This window comes from Lineus longissimus, chromosome 10 (assembly GCF_910592395.1).
Source record: "Lineus longissimus chromosome 10, tnLinLong1.2, whole genome shotgun sequence".
Taxonomy (NCBI): Eukaryota; Metazoa; Nemertea; class Pilidiophora; order Heteronemertea; family Lineidae; genus Lineus; species Lineus longissimus.
Window position 1 is genome coordinate 6009089 of NC_088317.1, and position 22132 is coordinate 6031220.

Here is a 22132-nt window from a genome sequence, read left to right on the forward strand (position 1 = left end):
CATTTTCACCTTTGACGGTAACTTAAGAGTGTTTCAGCCACGCCACCCAAATCATTTTTACCTAGATGGTGGCCGCCAGCAATACCCTTAACCGATGATCTTCCATTATGGCACTTACCTTTATCACGCTAATACGGCATCCATCCGGCAAATAAATCCGATTCCTTTGACAGTGATAGATATCTGGTACTGAGTGCAAACAACAATGCTTCTTCTTCATATTAAAAATGAAGGACACCGATCTCCTTGACAGGCAGAGCAACCCGCAAACTATCCTTGACTTGACTTGCAATGGCTTATCGTAGAGGTCGCGGTCATAAGATTTAACCCCCGCATCGAAAAACTCCATCGCGTTCTCGTTAGGACTTTCTGCTTTCAGCTCGCAGGGGAGTTTGATCTCACCGAGCCAATTGTTTGTTATGCATTCGATCATTTTTGGGTTTTTTCCGTGAAATTACGAGTAATTATTTTTCTCCTGTACCATTATGACATGTGGATATTGTCGATCGAATTGGATCATGATGCAGTACCATTCTGACTAATAAAGGATCATCGGCCTGTAAGACGAACATTTCTGGCCTTTCATGGAAGCACTTGAGCATATGCGTACGAACGCAATAGTCGACAGCCAATTTCACTCACACATAAGTATCTGTGAAGGCATCCTGAAAAAAGGAAATGGTGTATACTATAATACAATAATACAATAAGGCAGATGCAATTGAAGAAATGATCACCTGTAGTCATTATGGCCTGTGGTGGTGATAAAGAAGTGAATGAAATACTTTTCTCTACATGCCGATCCACCGTCGTTGTGCGTATATCCATCCTTCACCACCGATAATTCCCTCCTGATCGGCCGTCAGAAGAGCTGTTACTTTATCGGTAGTCTCCCTGCATTCTCTTCCATGTAGCGACAACACTAACATTACACTCACTCGTGGTTGTCGCAAGAGACACGCACTGAAAGCCATCATAATGGAAGACCAGGTGTTCAATGAGTAATGGTTCAGGGGATGCTGACCTGACCCAAATGCAGAGTGCATGTTGTATAGAAGAAGGGTAACCTGATCCTGAGGTTGGCACTATCAATGCAGGCCGTCATTCAAATACTTTGTGTCGAGCAATTTGATTGGCCGCCCGTTTATGATGGTGCGTCCGACGGCTTTCCTGGCCCTTGATGTCGGTGGTGAAAGGAGGAGACTTTAGGACTGTATTCACCGCCGATAAGTCGGCATGCTACTGTACGCAACCATTTTACAGGCGACTGGAGTTATTTTAAGTATTGCCTCCTTTACATGATCGAATATTCTTTGAAATTGTGAGGTTTTTGAAGCCCAATATTTCCAACCTGTACGCCTACTTCATTTGCCAAAAATTATCATCTCCAATAACTGATAAAGTATTTTTTTACTTAACTGCGAGTATACATGTACTATCTTGTAAGCCAATTATTGGACTCGGTTTTTTCCCTTTTTTTATTAAGGGGTTCATACACCGATCGTTCAGATTTTATAATTACTGTTGGGCAGCTATATCAATTTTCTATTTGTTACGTCAAGTGACGCCACCAGTCAGCCATTGATAATGCTTGCCACATGCATGCGTTCTCGTGCGCTATTCGTATATTATTGGTCATGTTGGTGTCGGTATCAATTTTCCCGATCGCTGCATGTTAATAAAGCGTATGTGTTTACTCTGGCCTATGAGAATATTACAAGACAGGTGTTCTCTAAATCATTCCAAATCTGGGAATAATGGCAAATTTCTCTTCAGCCGGTGTGGAGTTGGCGTGTGTCATCTGTTTTGGTATGATGATCACGATATTGAAAGCAAACAAAAAGGCTTGTGGTGACACTGCCTGATTAAGCGCTGCAAATACTTTGTTAACCTAAATTTCTGGCCTGACTGCCCCGACTGCCAACGAAATGAGGCTAACAATAACAGATCGATGGATCGAAGTGGCCAAGATTTCATTATCTTACTTTGCCTTATCGTCGCGCATCTTGTTGATCCAAGAGCCTTAGAATCATGTACATAGGCTATTTCAGCAGGAAGGCTGCCGTTGTCTATTGCATCATCATCTAATATACTACATCAGCTGAACAGTAATCAATATCCGCGTCGATTTCATTCAAACTTTTGCATTGTCTTCGTTGACAAATGCCTCATTCATTACGAAGCCATTGTTGCAAAAAAGAACCACATGTTTTTTCCAATTGTTGAATGGTATTCAGTCCGTACAAGTCATTGTTTGGTGGGCCATGGGTTTCATTAGTGAGGTTTTGCAACCACCACGTTAGGCCCTACGACGACGTTTATCTATTGTGTGAGTTCACCCGAACAATAGACAAACGTTGTCGTAGGGCCTGACCGGGTGGTTGCAAAACCTCACTATTACAGAACCACGTGTGCCTTGTTTATGAGGGAGTTTTGATATACTCGCACGCCTAACGTCCACTGTAGTAAGCGAGTGTATGTGTACATTAGAGGTAAGCCCACGACGGGAGTAAGTTTCTTAAGGCCATGACTTGATTGACCAGCAGCGCCATTCTTGCTATTCACATTCAAATACTGGCGTAAAAATTACCCCATTACGGGCCTAGATATGTGTAAAGATCTGGCTAGAAGCTATGCGTGCGAAACTCCAGCTTCACTTGGTTTAACGCCATTAGTCTCGTCAACTGACGTCGTACCACCAGGAGGCATATCTCACCAGATTATGCTGATAAAGGGAAAGCAATCTACAAAGCAATGGTCTTTTGGACTGGATATTGATATAGAACTGCCACTCATTCATATGTGTGATGTGCAATGATCCAGAAATTACATTTTGATCGAATTTATGAAGACACCATAGGCCTATAACATAGATAACAATGTACAAACATCAACACGGTAAGTGGCAGGGTTATCGTCTGTATTCTTTGTTTAGACTTATCATGCTTATTGTGAATATATTATTGAAAAGTTCTTTTCAAGCGCAGCTTACCTAATTTAACTTCACCCTTTATATTTTAAAATGTCTTCGACCCATTAGGCGGCCGGTTTACCTGGGTATAGCAGTCGGTAACGTCGCTTTATCCATGTTATTCCGATAGGAATTCACTACTAGCAGCTAGGTGACAGGTAGCTCTAAATCGATCACGTTCGTTCTTTCAAAAATTTATAACTCACTTTTAGAACTTCCTAATATGTAAATACATACTTGATATAAATTTCTACGAAAAAAACAACGATCAGTGAAATGCCAATTTAAATGAAACGAGGGAGACACTAAATTATTTCCTTTCGTGATTATTTGGACATGTTCGCATGCTGTTGTAATAAACGCCGTTCGTGTGCATTGTATTTTCTTGGTGCAGGTGTAATTAAATAAAAACTTCTTTAGTGTAGTCATATTATGCACACGAGAAACTTGGCTTTTATATTATTTGTATATCAGTCTACACAACGACGTTGTTTAAAGTTATATTCAATGCGTATATTTACACAATATCATCGCATCGAAACTCAGATTATATTTTCAAATTTCTGAACGAATTTTAATAGTTGGTATTTAAAGGCAGCACATATATTTAATGTGATAACACAGGCTGCTATTTTAGCTGAGTATAAACCAACAGGGAAAAGGCACGGAACGGTGAATCTTGTAGGCTGCATATTCTACATTGCCAATATGACCAATCCTCATAGAGGAGGCGCTTAATTGATCGACATGTCATTCCAACATCATGTGGACGTGCGTTATGTAATGTGTTCTTGGTGCTAACCCCGCTAACCCTTACCACGCAATCCTGGTGTCCTAATAAGTCGGGCCGCAAGTACTATTTTCCAATTGCACTATTTTGTTGTTAATTAAGCCAATCAGGACAATCCCATGCCGTAATTGCCGGCCATAAACTGCGAATGTAGGTACATTGTAATAAAGGCACTGGAAAAAAAGGCACTGGAAAAAAGGTACGGAAAAAAAGGTACTAGGTAAAAAGGGCACTGGAAAAAAGGCACTGGAAAAAAAGGCACTAGGAAAAAAAGGCACTAGGAAAAAAAGGCACTGGAAAAAAAGGCACTGGAAAAAAGGCATCAGGTAAAAAAGGCACTGGGTAAAAAAGGCACTGGAAAAAAAGGCACCAGGAAAAATGCCACCAGAAAAAAAACGGAATAGCCTATTTTCAGTACCCTCCGACCAGAAAAACTAGCTTGGATAGGCAGGGAATCCTTATAAAAAATGATACAAAGATCATCCGATTTGGTCGAGTAGTTTAATCAAATTAGATTCAGGGTTCCCTCACCAATAACCTATTTCTACAAGATACAATAGTTTATCACAAGAGTGTCAAAAAGTAAGCGACGACGCTAAGACATGATGACATGAAATCACCCCCGGAGCTCACCCATGTGAACTAAAACGGGTTGGGGCAGGTTTGCAGGTTTTTACCTAGAGAAAAAAACTAACAAAAAAACACATACACATATAGAAATGCACGGGGGGGGCACCTCATATGAATTTTGGGCCGAGGTGAATTTTTCACCTAGAGATTTCCTGGTGCCTTTTTTTCCAGTGCCTTTTTTACCTAGTATAGTGATTTCCTAGTGCCTTTTTTTCCAGTGCTTTTTTCCTATTCCCTTTTTTCCTAGTGCCTTTTTTCCTGTGCCTTTTTTTCCAGTGCCTTTTTTACCTGGTGCCTTTTTTTCCGTACCTTTTTTCCAGTGCCTTTTTTTCCAGTGCCTTTATTACCGTCTACCATAAACTGGGGCCTTATTCACCAACTTCACGCATGCTACTTGCGTGCCCGCAAGTGGCTTGCGTGCACGCAAGTCGGATTCATAAAGCAGGCGCAAATTACGAGCACGCAATTCTTTACGCATCTCCCCCCCCCCCCCGCAGCTTGCGGATCTGAAATATCTCCCGCAAATCAGATGAGTGCACGCAAAATGGCTGTCGCATTGCTGCTCGAAGACGAAAACAGGAAGGCTTTACGCCGAAATCGCATCATTAGGGACCGTATTCATCCTTTGGAATTGTACGATGACGTAGACATGATCAAACGATATCGCATGCCACGACATGTGTTGCTTGAAGTGGTGGACATGATAGGGAATGACTTAGACCATCCCACACGGCGAAACCATGCGATTCCTCCCACGTTACAAGTACTGTGTGCATTGCGATACTTTGCCAATGGAAACTTTCAGTATGTGAGTGGTGACCTCTGTGGCATTTCTCAGAGCTCGGTTTCCCGTATAATTCTGAGGGTAGCAACTGCCCTCACTGCAGTCGCTCCAAACGTCATTAGTGAGGTTTCGCAACCACCCGGTTAGGCCCTTCGACGACGTTTGTCTATTGTTCAGGTAAACTCACACAATAGATAAACGTCGTCGTAGGGCCTAAACGGGTGGTTGCGAAACCTCACTATTACCTTCCCTAGACATCCAGATAGACTACAAGCCATTAAAGAAGGCTTCTATAGTCCGCGTCGTCGCATTCCTAATGTGATCGGTTGTGTTGATGGAAGTCTTGTGCCCATCGTGACACCATCATTACATGAAGATGCGTATGTTTCAAGAAAGCATTCTCATGCAATAAACGTTCAGGGCATATGTGATAGTGACATGAAGTTCACAAATTTGGTAGCCCGATGGCCTGGGGCTACTCATGATGCATTTATCTGGAATAATTGTCACCTTAGCACACGTTTTGAGCATGGAGAATTTCCCGTTGGCCAGCTGCTCGGAGACCGTGCATATCCGCTGCGCCCTTGGCTTCTTACCCCTATCCAGCACCCTAGAGACGAAGCGGAAAGGAGTTATAACAGGAATCACAGAAGGACTCGACAGAAGATTGAAGGGATATTTGGTAGATGGAAAATGAGGTGGTTATGCCTTCACCGAAATGGTAAAACTTTCCGTCATTCTAATTTTTCTTACTAGTTTGAATATGTTTCTGTCCAAAGGATGTCCCAATAAAATGTCCAAATGTGATGGTGAATCCATTAGCTTTTGGACATTTTATTGGGTAACCCTGTAGTTTAGGCGCAAGCAATTAAACAGATCTTCGTGCAAATGCTCAACTGCGACGTAAATTTTCATCAGTTTATTATTAAGTTTCACTTATGAGTGTCGAAGGTGATCACTAGGTTTTTACCAGCTAATCTTTCTGCAGCTATACAAAAAGTACTTTTGAACAGTATATTTTTTTAACAAAGGTGTTGAGAGCATATGCGTCATCTTCACCAAATTAACCGATACGGTTTGTGCCCGAACTAACAATCTTCGACAAAAATGCAGTTTTCTTTATTTCTTATTTCAGGTGGAGCTCCAACACTGAGACCAGAGAGATACTTAAAAGTCATTACTGCTACAGCTGTTTTGCAAACATATGTGAGGAAAATGGTGTGCCCCTTCAGCCTAATGCACCCCCAAATGTGGACGACAACCCAGACAATGACTTGAACCCTCCTCTTCCGAATAACCCAAACGATGGTGAAATAATAAGAAATGGGATAATCAGAAACCACTTTGCAAATTAAGGTCGAATAGCATGATACTGATGTATTTATACAGGGTGTCTCAGAAAGTTGGTCGGGTTCAACAGTTTCACATATTTATTTCTTATCTTCATTCGACAAATCATTTCAGTAAAGTGCAAATTTACTATTATATCGTTTGTGCATTAAACTGAAAAAAGTTTTCATATTCCCCATTCGGTTCCCCCACTTTATAACTCCCTAGGCGTAAATTTTCGATTTTTCCTAAATACATCACCGGCAAACTTTCTGGGACACCCCGTATAAGCATGATAATTCTTCATTAAGAAGTAATCATTAAATCGCCTTTGAACCTTCAAACTTTCAAATACCGTAAAACTGTGCCTTATGGGGGCTAGTTTGCCACATGCAGATAACAAAATCGCGTCCATTTAAAAAGAAGTTATTCCATCAACAGTACTTTATTTTATGTTCTAATCAATGAGTTTAATCAAAAATAATACTGTTGATAGAATAACCATTTAAAAAAAACTACGCAATGTCTTTCATGTTCATCTTGTTTTTGTCACCAAGTAGCCCCCAAAAAGGCAAAGTTTTAATATTTCCAACACAAGTTAGTGATGAAACACGAAACTAGTTTAAGTTCGCATTTACTTTAATTAACTGTATGTACTAGAATAACTATTATAGCTGACACAGTTGAAAGCTGGGAAATTTATTGGTGTCGTGTACATCTACAGTTAGAAAGATGATAAGTTAGTGAAATCGTCTGATGTGGTACATGTATGGCTAACAGCAGGGCGTTTCACTCTGTGCTCATCGGTGGAATGACGAGTTGCCGCGTCGCGTTCTTGTTGCCAGCGTGCCTCGTCAATACCGAGTCGTCTCATCTCTACGTCAAGACGTCGTTCCTCCAACTGGAGTCGTTTTTTCTCGACATCCAACCGCTCCTTTTCAATTGCGAGCAATTGCTCCGATACTACTGTAGTACCAGCATGACCAGTGGTTCTTTTGTTTCTGGCGGATGTTGATGGGATGGGAGACGGAGTTCTCTGTCTTTTGGATGTAGCCGTAGATGTCGACCGTGGCCTATGACTTTGAGCCAATAAGTCATAATCGTCTTCGGTAACCGCCGTGTGAAGGCCATTTTGTGTTTAAACTTTCCCGCCTAAATATTTGTTCAAAAGTTTTATTTATACATGTTGACCTCTAATTTGCATAGGTCATTTGGGGGTTCCTTTTCCTTTCTTGCCAATGGAGGTCTGGGACCAAGACCAGTTATCTTGGTTTCAGTGTTTTTATCTGTCCGCATCTGTATCTTGGATGTTACTATTTGTGTTCATTTTCATTGTAATCGTAAAGTGGGATTCAGGGACGAGCTAGGGAGTCTAATTTGTCTTGTAAGTAAACATTTTTGTTGTCTTTGAGACCATTTTTTCAGTCCATGCTGTGGAGATCCACATGTGCTGGTTATTTTCCCCATGCATAGGGTGTACAATATGTACTATATAGTATTATTTCATCATTATGTGTTTGTCTTTATTGATCATTTAACATGTAATACCATTATGTCCTCCTGTTTTGAGTTGTGTCATGCTTGGTTGGTTTTATAATTGCCGTTATTGAATGTTTTGAAGAATCTTATCTTTGGTTTGACTTGAGTGCAGTTTTAGTTGGCATTGGGCCTACACTTATTTATATTATAGTATACTGTCTCTGTCTTATTCTATTGAGCATTGGGCTCCAGCTGATTCTGTCACTTCATTTATACTGTAGTTTATTGCCTATTTGGGACACATTGTGAGGAATTGGGTTTTTGTCTGGTATTTTCATTGTCGTGATTGCATTTGATTGTATTTTCTTTGCATATTTTTGTGCTACTGTTTTGTACTGATGTCTACTTCTTGATTTCAGTAAACCGTTTCATTTACAACAATGTGTTCGGTTGTTCGTTTTTGAGACGTGTTCTACACTTGACCCCAGGCTCCCACATGGTTTAAAGACAAATTATTGGAGGTGACAAGATCGACGGATGAAGATACAAGCCATGATCGAGCAGCAAGCTGACGGAGCAGAACCTTGTTAGGAGGAACTGGTACTTCACGTTTGTTACTACGGTGATACGTCAATACGAGTTAGGATACGTTACGTCACGCTTTATCAGGATTACGTCATTACGTTAGTTTCGCTGGGTTTACATCGAGGAACGTTATTTCGTTAAGTCAATTTCGTGTTGTCTAGTACGGCTGGTCAGGATTCATAAGCACTTGGAGACGATGTCAGTGGGGCTCGTTTAGGTTACATAATAGCGTTGATAAGCCTACGTCTTTGTGTACATTCCGTTTGTGTGTTGTGTTCAGATCTCCCTTTAACGAAATGCCCCATACAGAAAGGCCCAATCGTTGGGGTGAGCGTGAGCGTAGGCCTACTCAAAAGGCCCTTGAAAGCCAGTTACAAGCCTTACAGGGTTCCAGAAGGGCCTCTGTCAGAAAGCAGGCAAAGGCTATGTTTGCTCAGGCAAAGAGTCCTGAGCCAGAAGTCGATCAGGATGTCGAAGAGGACGAGTTAGGTGACGAAGAAGTTAGCGCAGAGGAATCTGAACTCAGTGTGAGAAGTTTGTCGGACATCAACAAGACGTTGCAAATTGAGGCTTTGAAGGTGAAAGCTGAGGCTGAGCGTGTAAAACAAGCAATCGCGGCAGAGGAGTTCAAGCTTGCTCAGGTAGCAGAGGAGAGGGCATTTGAGCTTCAACAGAAAAAGGAGTTAATCGATTTGGAGACCCAAGTGAAAATCTCCACTGTCAAAGCAGAACTGTTGGCTGGACTTGAGAACTCTGGTAAAAAGCCTGTCAGCGTTAGGCCCAAACCCAATTTGCCCGTTTCTGAATCTGAAGATGATGTCAGCAGTGATCATAGGGGATCCTACTTGGAGTATTTAGATAAAGGTTTTGCACGTAAACCTAAGGTGCAAGTTCCTGACGTGTCTGATGATGAGTCAATTGGTTCGCGAATGTCAGAAGCCATGGAGGCCTTTCAGGACATTATCAGAAGGCAGAATGACATTACTGAGTCGCTAGTGAAACAAAATTTGAAAACAACTTTGCCAGCACGAACAATTCCTGTCTTCCCAGGCGATCCAATGCAGTTCAGGTTGTTTGTTAGAGCTTTTGAGTATGGCGTTATCGACAAGACTGATAGTCCCAAGGATCATATTTACTACCTTGAGCAATACACTTCTGGAGAGCCTCAAGAGTTGGTGAGAAGTTGCATCCACATGGATCCTGCAAAGGGCTACAAGAGGGCTATGGAGCTCTTAAAGTTGAACTTTGGGGATGAGTACCGCATTTCGACTGCCTATGTTGAGAAAGCGATGAAATGGCCGAGCATCAAGGCAGAGGATGCGGCAGGGATCAAGAAGTATGCCTTGTTTTTGCTGGGTTGTCTGAATACAATGAAGGACATAGAGTACATGAGGCAACTTGACCACCCCAAAAACCTCCAGGAGCTGAGTTCCAAACTTCCGTTCAAAATGAGGGCTCAATGGAGAAGCCGTGCTCTTGACATTTCAGACAAGAACAAAAGAGCCAAATTTGAGGACTTTGTCACTTTTGTTGACAGGCAATCACGTTTGCTTAACGAACCAGTATTTGGGTCAATCGTTGACAGTAAACCGGTTTCCCAGGAGAAACCCAAGCCGAGATATGGAAAACCTGCTTCAGCAAAGACTAGCTTTGCAACCGCTTGTAGTGCAGTGAGGCCAAGTTCTGATCAACATAGGAACAATGTCAACAATGTGGGCAAGTCAGATAGTGTTAAATCATGCCTGTACTGCAAGGGTACTCATGGCTTGGACGTTTGCAGACGTTTACAGCACACGCCAAACAATGATAGGATCCGCTTTCTAAGAGCGCAGAAGTTGTGTTTTGGCTGCTTGATGAGCGATGGTCATGTGAGCAAAAACTGTACCAACAGGCTTCAATGTGAGGTGTGTTCAGGATCACATCCAACCTGCTTGCATAGGTCACAGAAAGTGGACACCGCAGCACAGGAGTTGAGGAACTGTTGCACGTCCGGGCTCATTTCAGGATACGCTATGCCGGTTGTGCCCGTATTGGTGAAGTCAGTAAGCGTTGACAAGGCAATAAAGAATTACGCCCTTCTCGACACAGGAAGTTCGGCTACATTCTGTTCTGAGACACTGATGGAACGACTGAATCTTCGAGGATCTAAGGTAAAAATCAACATCTCTACGATGTCCGATAAGTCTAAGCCATCGACCGGATACCTGCTGAAGGGATTTGAAGTTAGCGGCCTTGATACTGGTGTGTTCACTGAGCTACCTGAAGTGTTTACTCAGTCCGAGTTACCCGTGAGTAAGGATGACATTCCTAAGCAAGAGGACATTGATAGATGGCCGTATCTCAGTAAAGTTAAGATTCCAGAGATTGATGCAGACGTTGATTTGCTGATAGGTTCGAATGCGCCAAAGGCTATGGAGCCTTATGAGATTGTACAAAGCCAGGACAGTGGTCCCTACGCCATTAGGACTCTATTGGGCTGGTCAGTCAATGGTCCCGTGAAACCTGGCAAGACACGAAGTGAGTTGAGTAGCTTTCGTGTTTCTGTGAACAAAGTGAGTGTTTTGGAGAGACAGCTACACCAGTACTTCAATCAGGACTTTAGTGAGCATTTAGCAGATGACGAGAAAGAGTTATCTCAGGATGATCGGCGATTTCTGGACATTGTCAAAAGTACAGTGTACATGGAGGAAGGTCATTATGTTCTTGGCCTGCCCTTCAAGCGTGATTCTGTTATCATGCCAAACAACAGATCTCAAGCAGAACAGCGTGCAGCTACATTGGCAAAAAAGTTTGCCAGGAATAGTGAGTTTCATACGGAGTACAAGGCCTTTATGGACAATGTGTTGACAAAGGGATATGCTCGAGAAGTGCCGACTGAGCAGTTGAATCGTTGCGATGGTAAAACATGGTACCTACCACATCACGGAGTGTACCATCCGAAGAAGAAGAAGCTGCGTGTTGTGTTCGAATGTGCGGCAAGATTTGGCGGGACATCTCTTAATGATCAACTCCTACAGGGGCCAAACCTCACTAACACTCTTGTTGGTACACTTCTGAGATTCAGACAGGACAATGTTGCAGTCATGGGTGACGTGGAGTCAATGTTCTATCAGGTTCGCGTGCCCCCTGAACAAGCTAGCTTCTTGAGATTCTTGTACTGGAAAGATGGAGACACATCCGGTCCGCTCATTGAATACCAGATGATGGTGCATTTGTTCGGTGCCTCATCTTCACCAAGTTGCGCCAATTTTGCCCTCAGGCAAACCGCTTTGGACAACCAACACCTGTATGAGAAGGATGTCACAGACACTCTACTAAAACACATGTACGTCGATGACTGTCTTCGAAACCAGCCCAGTGATGCCAGTGCCATCCCTTTGGTGGCTAATGTGGTGGAGCTTTGCGCCAAGGGTGGATTTAGACTCACACAATGGACTAGTAATAGTAGACCTGTCGTTGAGTCAGTTCCAGCTAAAGACAGGGCCAAAGGCATGAAGGACATCGATTTGGATAAGGACAATTTGCCCCTTGAGAGGGCACTAGGGGTCCAATGGGATCCAGAGTCAGACAAGTTTGGCTTTAAGACGATAGACAAAGATAAGCCGCCAACGCGCCGTGGTATCTTATCTGTGACAAGCTCAGTGTATGATCCGATCGGCTTTCTTTCACCGTTCATTCTGAAAGCTAAGTTGATTCTGCAGGACTTATGCCGCCTTGGAATAGATTGGGACGATGATATCCCTTAGGAGCATATGGCTAAGTGGCAGAGATGGTTGTCAGATTTACCTAAGGTTTCAAACTTCAAGACAGACAGGTGTGTCAAACCGAAGGACTTTAACAATGTAGTTTCTTCCCAGTTGGTTCACTTCAGTGACAGTAGTGAAGCTGGATATGGGGTAGTGTCTTACCTCAGACTGGTGAATGGCGATGGAAGGATCCACTGCTGCTTGCTACTTAGCAAATCTCGTGTTGCACCGCTCAAACATATCTCAATTCCAAGAATGGAATTGACAGCAGCCACTGTAGCTGTTCGTGTTGATAAAATGCTAAGAAAGGAGTTAGACTTAACCCTCGACAAGTCAATCTTCTTCACTGACAGTACCGCTGCCATCAAGTACATTAGGAACAAGGGTACCAGGTTCAAAACATTTGTTGCCAATCGACTAGAAATCATCCATGATGGATCTGATGCTTCCCAGTGGTGTTACATTGACACAAAATGTAATCCAGCAGATCATGCTTCGAGAGGCCTGTGGGCAGACGCCTTCTTGAACTGTAGTTCTTGGTCCAATGGTCCAGAGTTTCTGTGGAAACCTATGGAGGAATGGCCGACTTACCCCAGCGTCATAGCCAACCTTGTTGGAGCAAACAACGTGGATGATCTTGAGATCAAGTGTGCTGCAGTTGGTGCAGTTAGTTCAGTTGACATAGAGGATAGTGCGTCTGAAACTGTAAGAAAGCTGATAAATCACTACTCATCTTGGAGTGGGCTGAAGAGAGGCGTAGCGCTGATACTTAGGGTGCGTGGAGAGCTTCTGCGCCGCAGCAGAGTTCGTAAACAGAACTTAGATGTTCAGAGGCATGATGTGACTTGCAGTCCGCTGACTGTTGACGACTTGAGAAAAGCTGAGAAAGCCATTCTAGTTTTCTCTCAACGCGAGACATTTTGTGAGGAAATCAAATGTCTTGAGGAAGGATCAGGAAATGTTGTGAAAAGAGCCAGTACATTGTACCAACTTGATCCATTCCTAGAGGATAGTCTGGTCAGAGTTGGAGGTCGGTTGAGTAATTCAGCTATGCCAAGGAAAGCAAAACATCCAGTGATTTTGCCTAAAAACTGTCATGTTTCTCAGCCGAAACTCCAGGACATCCATAGAAACTTACTGCATAGTGGTAGAAATCATATGATAGCGAAACTCAGGCAGAGATTTTGGATTACTAATGCCAATTCAGCTGCCAGAAAGGTGATTTCAGACTGTGTTACTTGCAGGAGACATCGATCAAAGGTGATTGAACAGAAAATGGCAGACTTGCCGCAGGGCAGGTTAATTCCTGACGAACCGCCATTCTCTCGGACTGGAGTTGATTACTTTGGTCCAATCGAGGTCAAAAGAGGTCGTAGTACGGTAAAGCGCTATGGTGTGTTGTTCACATGTTTGACTGTCAGAGCTGTACACCTTGAATTGGCAGACAGTTTAGACACGGACTCTTGTATCAATGCGATTCGAAGATTCATTGCCCGTAGACGTCAAGTTGTAAAGCTGTGCTCGGATAATGGCACTAACTTTGTTGCATCTGAAAAGGAACTAAAGTTAGCATTTCGCAGTATTGACCAGAGTAGGATCCAGCAAATGCTGGCGAAGCAAGGCATTGTGTGGGAGTTCAACACTCCCTATGCTCCTCACCAAGGAGGCATTTGGGAGCGCCAGGTTCAAACTGTGAAACGGAAGTTGAAGGTTATTTTGAAGGAACAATCTCTGAGTGACGAGGGACTGCGTACTTTGCTTTGTGAAGTTGAGGCAGTGGTTAATGACCGACCACTCACTAGAGCATCAAGTGACCCTAGTGATTTGGAAGTTCTTACTCCAAATCATCTGTTGTTGTTGAAGTCACAACCGTACTTGCCTGTTGGAACATTTGATAAGAATGACCTGTACACAAGGCGTAGATGGAGACAGGTCCAATTTCTGGCTGACTTGTTTTGGAAGAGATGGATCCAGGAATACCTTCCCCTTCTCCAAACAAGGCAGAAATGGCTCACTCCCAGGAGGAACGTGGTTCCTGGAGACATTTGTTTGATTGTGGATCAGAGTTCCCCGCGAGGTGCTTGGCCAATGGCCAAGATTGTTGAGACTTTTCCTGACAAAAGGGGTTTTGTCAGACGTGTAAGGTTGCGAACAGCAACTGGAACTGTACTGGATAGACCTGTCCACAAACTGTGTCTGTTACTAGAAATGGATGAACCTCAGCAAGACTAAACTGTTTGTCATAGTCACATGAACTGTGTGCCAGTGTGTGTACCGAGGACAATCTCAATTATTCTAGTTATTCTAGTTTGTGTGTTTGTTATAATCCGGTGTTTATCTAACATTTTTACATTGCAATTTATTCAATATATTTGCCAATGGACAGTATTGGACTAAATATATCTTGTGTCACAAATTTTCAGTGCCAAATCCTGGAAAGTTTGGTTTTTGACACCATGTCGAGTAGACATTCATTCTTAGGATAGGAACTAAGTTCAACGTTTAGAACTGGTCTAGTTTAGTGTGTTTCATTTGTGTATTTTGATCTATTTGAAAGCGAGTTATGCTGGCCTTCTATTTGATATTTGGTTTTGTAACTGAGTCGTTGTCGTTGTTAACTTGGTCAATTAGGGGCCGGGCGTGTGAAGGCCATTTTGTGTTTAAACTTTCCCGCCTAAATATTTGTTCAAAAGTTTTATTTATACATGTTGACCTCTAATTTGCATAGGTCATTTGGGGGTTCCTTTTCCTTTCTTGCCAATGGAGGTCTGGGACCAAGACCAGTTATCTTGGTTTCAGTGTTTTTATCTGTCCGCATCTGTATCTTGGATGTTACTATTTGTGTTCATTTTCATTGTAATCGTAAAGTGGGATTCAGGGACGAGCTAGGGAGTCTAATTTGTCTTGTGAGTAAACATTTTTGTTGTCTTTGAGACCATTTTTTCAGTCCATGCTGTGGAGATCCACATGTGCTGGTTATTTTCCCCATGCATAGGGTGTACAATATGTACTATATAGTATTATTTCATCATTATGTGTTTGTCTTTATTGATCATTTAACATGTAATACCATTATGTCCTCCTGTTTTGAGTTGTGTCATGCTTGGTTGGTTTTATAATTGCCGTTATTGAATGTTTTGAAGAATCTTATCTTTGGTTTGACTTGAGTGCAGTTTTACTTGGCATTGGGCCTACACTTATTTATATTATAGTACAAGCCCTTCGGCGATAATGGCTCACTGTGAGAAATGATTGCTGTAATGTTGTCAATGTGTACAGGGACTGGACCAATTGGTTCACTTACTGAATCCAAGATGGCGGACCGCCAGACTAAAATGCGAGTACTAATTGAAGAGCTTAGAAGTATAATCAGGCTAAGGCACATTTTAAACCCTATATTTGGAGAAAAATGCAAAAATATGAAAAAAATCTTCACATTCCCTGGAAACACGCAAGTGATGATTTCTAGATATCGCTGAATCATTAAGAGGCACAGATTATATGTGTTGAAAGCATTTGCTTCTTTAAGGGTATAAATACTGCAAAATGTGCATAAACCAAGAAGGGTTGTTACAACTAGTTACACTACGGACTTAGTGATAAGGCCTCGTCCCATCGCCCTTACCGGCCACTACGACAAGTCAATACTCTTGCTGATGATTCGTCATTATTGGTCGTCGCAAAAACAACGAATTGACACAGATATCAAAGAAAAAACCAAAATGGCGGGAGTGTCGGAGAATGAGAAGCGTACTGCAATTTTTTCCGCATCAATTTTGAAGTACGTGGATAATGAGGCGTTGGGGAGTTCGTTCAAGAGCCATATAACTTTTGCATACCAGGGTTATGAAACTGCCGGCTTGTTAGAAAAATGTCGGCGGATTAGATGGTCTTCGTTTTCGGACATTTTTTTGTTGGTTGGCACGAACGATTGTTGTAGTCGTTCCAGTGCAAGTGGACATGGTGGAGCCAGTGCTAGTGGGCCAGGTTACTCTACCAGTGAAATATGCAGGCGTATTGATGTAAGTTTTATCTGTTATAGTGGTGACTTCTCGCTACGTTAATTGCAAAATACATGTACATGATAATGATGAGTTTACATAAGCAATCTAATCTTTGTTTAAAAATAGTGAAATACATTGAAAAGACTTCACCACGTACACGAAGGAGTGCAGGGAGTTTTCATATCCATCGCTGTTGGGAAGAGAAGGCAAATAAGCCTGACCAAAGCCTGGGGCCAAATTGGTTGCCTTGGATGAGCCGTCATCAGTGAATTCACCTTTTTCATTACAGATTGTTAAATTATTCACAGACATACTTGTGGGTAGGCCTAATCCAGAAGAAACATACCGCAAGCCTTTCCTCCGGGTTTTTCCTACAGCCTTCTAGCACAGATAATTCACTTATTTTTCAATATATTGCAATGAAACTTGCAAAATATGTTTTAAATAACCTAATAATAATGTCAAGAAAATATAATTTTGATAACTTTGAAACCTGGTGGACGCTGGTGGACGCTGTTTAGGATGTCCGGCCTATACGTATACGTTGACTTCAGAATTCACCGGCCATCCGCATCAGGCTGCAAGTGCAACTCTGTCAGTCAGTGTCACCCAAACCAGGTCATACCAATGCTGCCAGCGATTCACAGACAACTAATTGACACTTCGATGAGTATTTCCATCACCTCGACATCTGAAAACTTACTGATTTTGTACGGAAAGCAAGCAGTGAACGATGTAAACATTAATGGATGACGGTAATTACGGTGATTACCTCGTTCCGAATGCTCACCATAAGCTTAGTTGCATACAGTCATACACCTGCAATACTTCATCGATCCCAGGTTGATTATCGGCTAATGTAGCATATCATTATCACACCCCCGGATCAAACCTTACTAATCAAACCTGAAACTATCGAACTGGCACGATATTCGTTCTTTTCTTTAAATATTTGTCGATGGAATCAAATGGAATCAAATGGAATCAAATGGAATAAATTGTTTGTGGCCGATTTGCACTACTCACACGCTTCCAAAAAATCAACATTTTGCGAATGTACTCGATTTGTTGGAACATAGTAAGCTCGTCCCCTTGTACGAATGTACGTACATATGACCATAAAAAATCAATATGACTAACACCCTGGAAAAGGGGCGTGGCAAAATTACATGGAAAAACGAAAAAAACAGATATATACGATGGTTTGTTGTCCAAAATCACTTCACGAGTCACACCTATGATGCCAAACACAGCCAATGATGCCGATTGCGCCCGAATCGGTCAGCCCTTATGGACAAACGAGGTTATCGCAAAATGAGGTTAAAAAACCCATGCAACTTTAATGGTCACTATAGACAGTGAGCCAATACTGTCTCTGTCTTATTCTATTGAGCATTGGGCTCCAGCTGATTCTGTCACTTCATTTATACTGTAGTTTATTGCCTATTTGGGACACATTGTGAGGAATTGGGTTTTTGTCTGGTATTTTCATTGTCGTGATTGCGTTTGATTGTATTTTCTTTGCATATTTTTGTGCTACTGTTTTGTACTGATGTCTACTTCTTGATTTCAGTAAACCGTTTTATTTACAACAATGTGTTCGGATATTCGTTTTTGAGACGTGTTCTACACTTGACCCCCGGCTCCCACACGCCGAGTCAAACATGTCCTGTAAAAAATGCATTTTATGTTCAGTTTTGATAAAGCCTCTATAATCCGGACTATGCCCAAGTGTTCTTGTTGTGGAAGCATTTTCATGTTATTTGCTTGTTCTATTGAGTTTAATCAAAAATAAAGTGTTTTGATTGTTGTTTATAAATGTTGAACTTCTTTCCTTCTTTTTCTAATTTACTGTATCATCGGCTTTAGAAAAAGGAGAGTAAACAATACAAAAAGTTCGCCTAAAGTTTGCCTTTCATCACACGCAATGAGTTCTTTATTGGGTGGGATGAATAAAGACTAGTAAATGCTTTTACTTCATTTCTGCTGTCCAAATGTATAAGGCTTCACTGTGTAAAACTGAAGTAAACGCATTTACTAGTCGTTATTCATCCCACCCATTAAATCGGTCACCTTTTACTTACCTGAGTTTCGTCATCAGTGTCCTCCTCGTGCTCTTGAACCAGAGCTGTTGGCTTTCTGGCAACTGGTTTATCCTTTGGTACATCCGTATCTATCCCACCATCAATTCCCTGGGTTCGTATAACCCCCAGCAGGCCGACAATCCGGTTCTCGACGTCCGTTAGTTGTTCGACAGGCGTATCCTTTAACGGCACATTACCAGTTTCGTTCACAGTCTTTTTAATACCAGTGGCTTTTCTCTTGGTTCGTGTTTTAAGATCCTCCCACTTCTTTTTAATTTCGTTTACAGTCTGAAGACAGGTCGATGCAGCATTTACGTGATCGGTGATCTTTTTCCACGTTTCGTTTTTCCTCTGCATAGTCACAGAATCACCGAACTTCCCGTTTATTATGGAGTAGTATTTTTCAACATCACTCAACAGCACCCTTTTCTCTGTTTCCGAAAAATTCGCCTTTCGTTTCTGCTTGGCAGAAGACATGACTCAATAATGTAGGGCTATACAGTACCGTAGGCCTAAGACACGGCGATTATCCTGCTTACCGCAAAATAGTTACACGCAGAATGGCCAATTCTTAGAGGCATTCACGGTTACATAACCATTTGCGCGGTCACTTATACTGGCGTGGACAACTTAACATTGCGTCTAGTTTTGTGACTACGACGCAACGCAAGTTGCGGTTCCCCGCAACTGTCAGTTGCGTGCACGCAAATTTGCTTGCGTTGCGTGAAGTTGGTGAATAAGGCCCCAGAATGGTTATCTGAATAGACAAATGTCATTTTCGACTGTTTGCTGACGAGTTATCAGAAATAATCGCAGCATGTTGTCTTAGTATGATTTGATGGTGTGCATCACTCTGCCCCGACGGTGTAGTAGTGCTGTTTGATAGAGTTAGGGTTAACTGTCAGATCAATACTCACTTGGAAATCTGGGTCTCGGCCGCCTGTGAACATTCTCCAAAAAACAGACATGATATGCAAGCATATTATTTCTGCTAGTATCGGCGTCCATATTGCACGTGTATTGCATGTGCGATACACACGAATGTACGCAGCAAGAACGCTCGAACAAAATATATCGGTCGCAATTTCCTGAAAATCTTCGAGTCTTTTAAATGCAACTAACGTGAATATTTATTCGTGTTTATAGCGAGAAGTCAGTCAAAATAAAAGGATATGTTTATAGATTATTTTGCTTTCATGCAGCCTTGCATCTTTATTGCATACATTTTTGCTGCTGAAATACTTTACGGGAATGTAGAATGTTTAATGAGATCTATCAGTCTTTATATACAGCTGTGATAACCATTGCAGTAAATCTTTGTCCAGAATGATAGATATAAAATAGTCACCGTTTTAACTATGCATCAGTGCACATGGCAATATGATGCATATTGGAGCAGAAATGCTGTCTAAATACTTTGATGGATGATGGTCCAACAATTTTTTTATATATCATGGCACACTCGTGATTTACTGTTACTTTGCAGCCTGTTTTGAACTCGTATTGATTTCCTCAAAGTGTATTGCCCTGGTCCTAGGAAAATGCAATGTTTGGGACGTAGTCACCATACATGTTATCTTGACAACCACACACTCAGGTACAGTATGTGGGTATTCACCCAAGGGGACGAAGTACTGTGCACATCATGGTCTATGCCCCTCCATTTTGTCGATAAACCTGACGATCAGCGATAAACGCGCAGAACGAAAACAACACTGTCGAATTTCAGAAACCTTCAGAAAAGTCCATCGGACCACAGCGAATTTGAGGTCAGTTGCATGTTTTGGAGCATGAATCTGTCGGCATATAAGGTAGTTGTGATATGCAAACTGTGTCGACGCTATCAATCCGGTTACACATAGGCCTATTACACCTATAGAACAGGCCCTTTGTACATGAGCCAATGAGTCCCCGCTGATCACAACTTGTCAGGTTTCATAACGTTTGTGGTCGTAATTCTCACCGCTTATCAATAAGAGAAACCATATGAGTGTAGTAGAACTGTTGCAGACATTCAAGATCTTATAAGCTCTCTTTCAAAGAGAAAAATATTAAGAGGTAATGCATAATCGAGAATTCGCGCTCGTATGACTTTGTTACTTTGATGAACACGATCACGCTTACAAGACACCCACAGGTAAGTCTATGGTAGTTCGTTGGGGAAGGATGCTGGATCGCGGAGTTGTAACCCTATCAAGCTAATATCGGTCAACCTGGAATTTGACAAGCCGTCCAGGCGGTGGCGATCCATGAGTCACAATCCAGGAAATCCAGCACTTTTTTGAATACCCAACTACATGCCCCATATCATACTCTCTTCTCGAGTCGAGTCTCTCTTCGAGTCGATTTCGAGTCAGTTTTCATAATTAAAATTACATGTAGCGATATTTCTCGATTTTGGCGTCGAGACTCACTTTAGGCACTACTCTCTGCCAGTTATTTTAAAAAGATATACATACATAATTTTTGTTTTTAAAAGTCCTTCAATATCCAATGTTAGGAAACTCCTCGATTACATCAGTTGATCGAGTCACTATAAATCAGGCAAGCCTTTTACTATTTTGAAAAGAATTATATATGGCAGACTTCTGGACTGATGAACGTGAAGACCGTCTCATTGAGATTTGGCATATTTCGATCAGTTGGTTGATGCAATCGTATAGTGTAGACACTCTCGTCGTACTACTTGTTCATCGCAAGCTTCCCAGCCGATGAGACTGTTGGGTCGCAACATGCAGAATCGTATAATGTGGCCAGGCCTTAGGCCTTCGCCGACCTGATCGCCATTAGATCCCACGAAGTACGAATCCGTAACATTTTTAGCCCGAAGTAACCCACGCTAAGTAAAAAAAACTACCAAGAGGTCTGTAGAGTTAGCGATATACGACAACAGCCTAACATGATCATCCAATGCTGTGTAATGACACTCGAGAGTGATATCAAACACTCGGCTTTTAATCTGTATCAAAAACAAATAATTAAAAAATTGTGTATGCTTAGAATGATATTTATTAGAGATAATCGAAAGGATACACATTTAACCAATGTGTTTTTCATACATTGGTATTTGCTGGTACATATTGCAGTTACTGGTACAGAAAAATAGAGGAATATGGATCAGTGGTTAGAGTATATGGTCTAGCAATAGCCGTACGCGGACTCGGATGCGTCGACGTAACACCAGGGTTTACCAGCCGATGCAACCTCCGTACACGCCTCATAAGTGGAGCCTTTGTAGTTGAACGGGAAGAGACAGTTACCAGCGGATGTCTTCACGTCTGAAACGAAAGGATTTTGTTATTACGAGAACAGCTTAAAGGTAGATTGCGCTGACAAACCATGCTATAATGTTGGCGAGATTATTATTATGATATAGTACCACAGGTACGAACAAATTAATAGAACCAGAGTTCTCATTTTTCACGATTTCTTAACAACACATGACAAACGTTTTCGGCTAGACCTGTCCAGCCATATTCAGGTCATAATGAAAGACAAAGCGTACAATACAGATATTTATACTGCCAGTTCACAAACAAGCATAATAATAGGATTGTGTGGGCAGATGTGTGAAAGGCAGAATAATAGAATAATTACACCGTAGTATATGTACATGTTTTAGTAAACATTCAGGAAGAATGCAGACTCAAGCTGTGATTATTGTCTATTTTACGGTGGTCTGTTGCTTTGATAAATAATGCTTCTTTGATTCTTCATTGGAAGTCGGTGT

General features: G+C 41.9%; 2 protein-coding genes across 2 annotated transcripts in view; one reads left to right on the forward strand and one right to left on the reverse strand.

Moving 5' to 3' along the window:
- Nucleotides 1-2680: 2680 nt before the first annotated feature.
- Nucleotides 2681-22132, forward strand: part of LOC135494239 (Na(+)/H(+) exchanger beta-like) — a 333142-nt gene continuing 313690 nt past the window's right edge. The window contains exon 1 of the mRNA XM_064782086.1: nucleotides 2681-2898. The gene's annotated coding sequence lies outside the window, so the exon portion shown is untranslated. The remainder of the gene's footprint in view (nucleotides 2899-22132) is intronic.
- Nucleotides 21404-22132, reverse strand: part of LOC135494237 (zonadhesin-like) — a 56115-nt gene continuing 55386 nt past the window's right edge. The window contains exon 32 of the mRNA XM_064782083.1: nucleotides 21404-21680. Within this exon, the coding sequence (XP_064638153.1) occupies nucleotides 21541-21680 (140 nt within the window). The 3' untranslated portion in view covers nucleotides 21404-21540. The remainder of the gene's footprint in view (nucleotides 21681-22132) is intronic.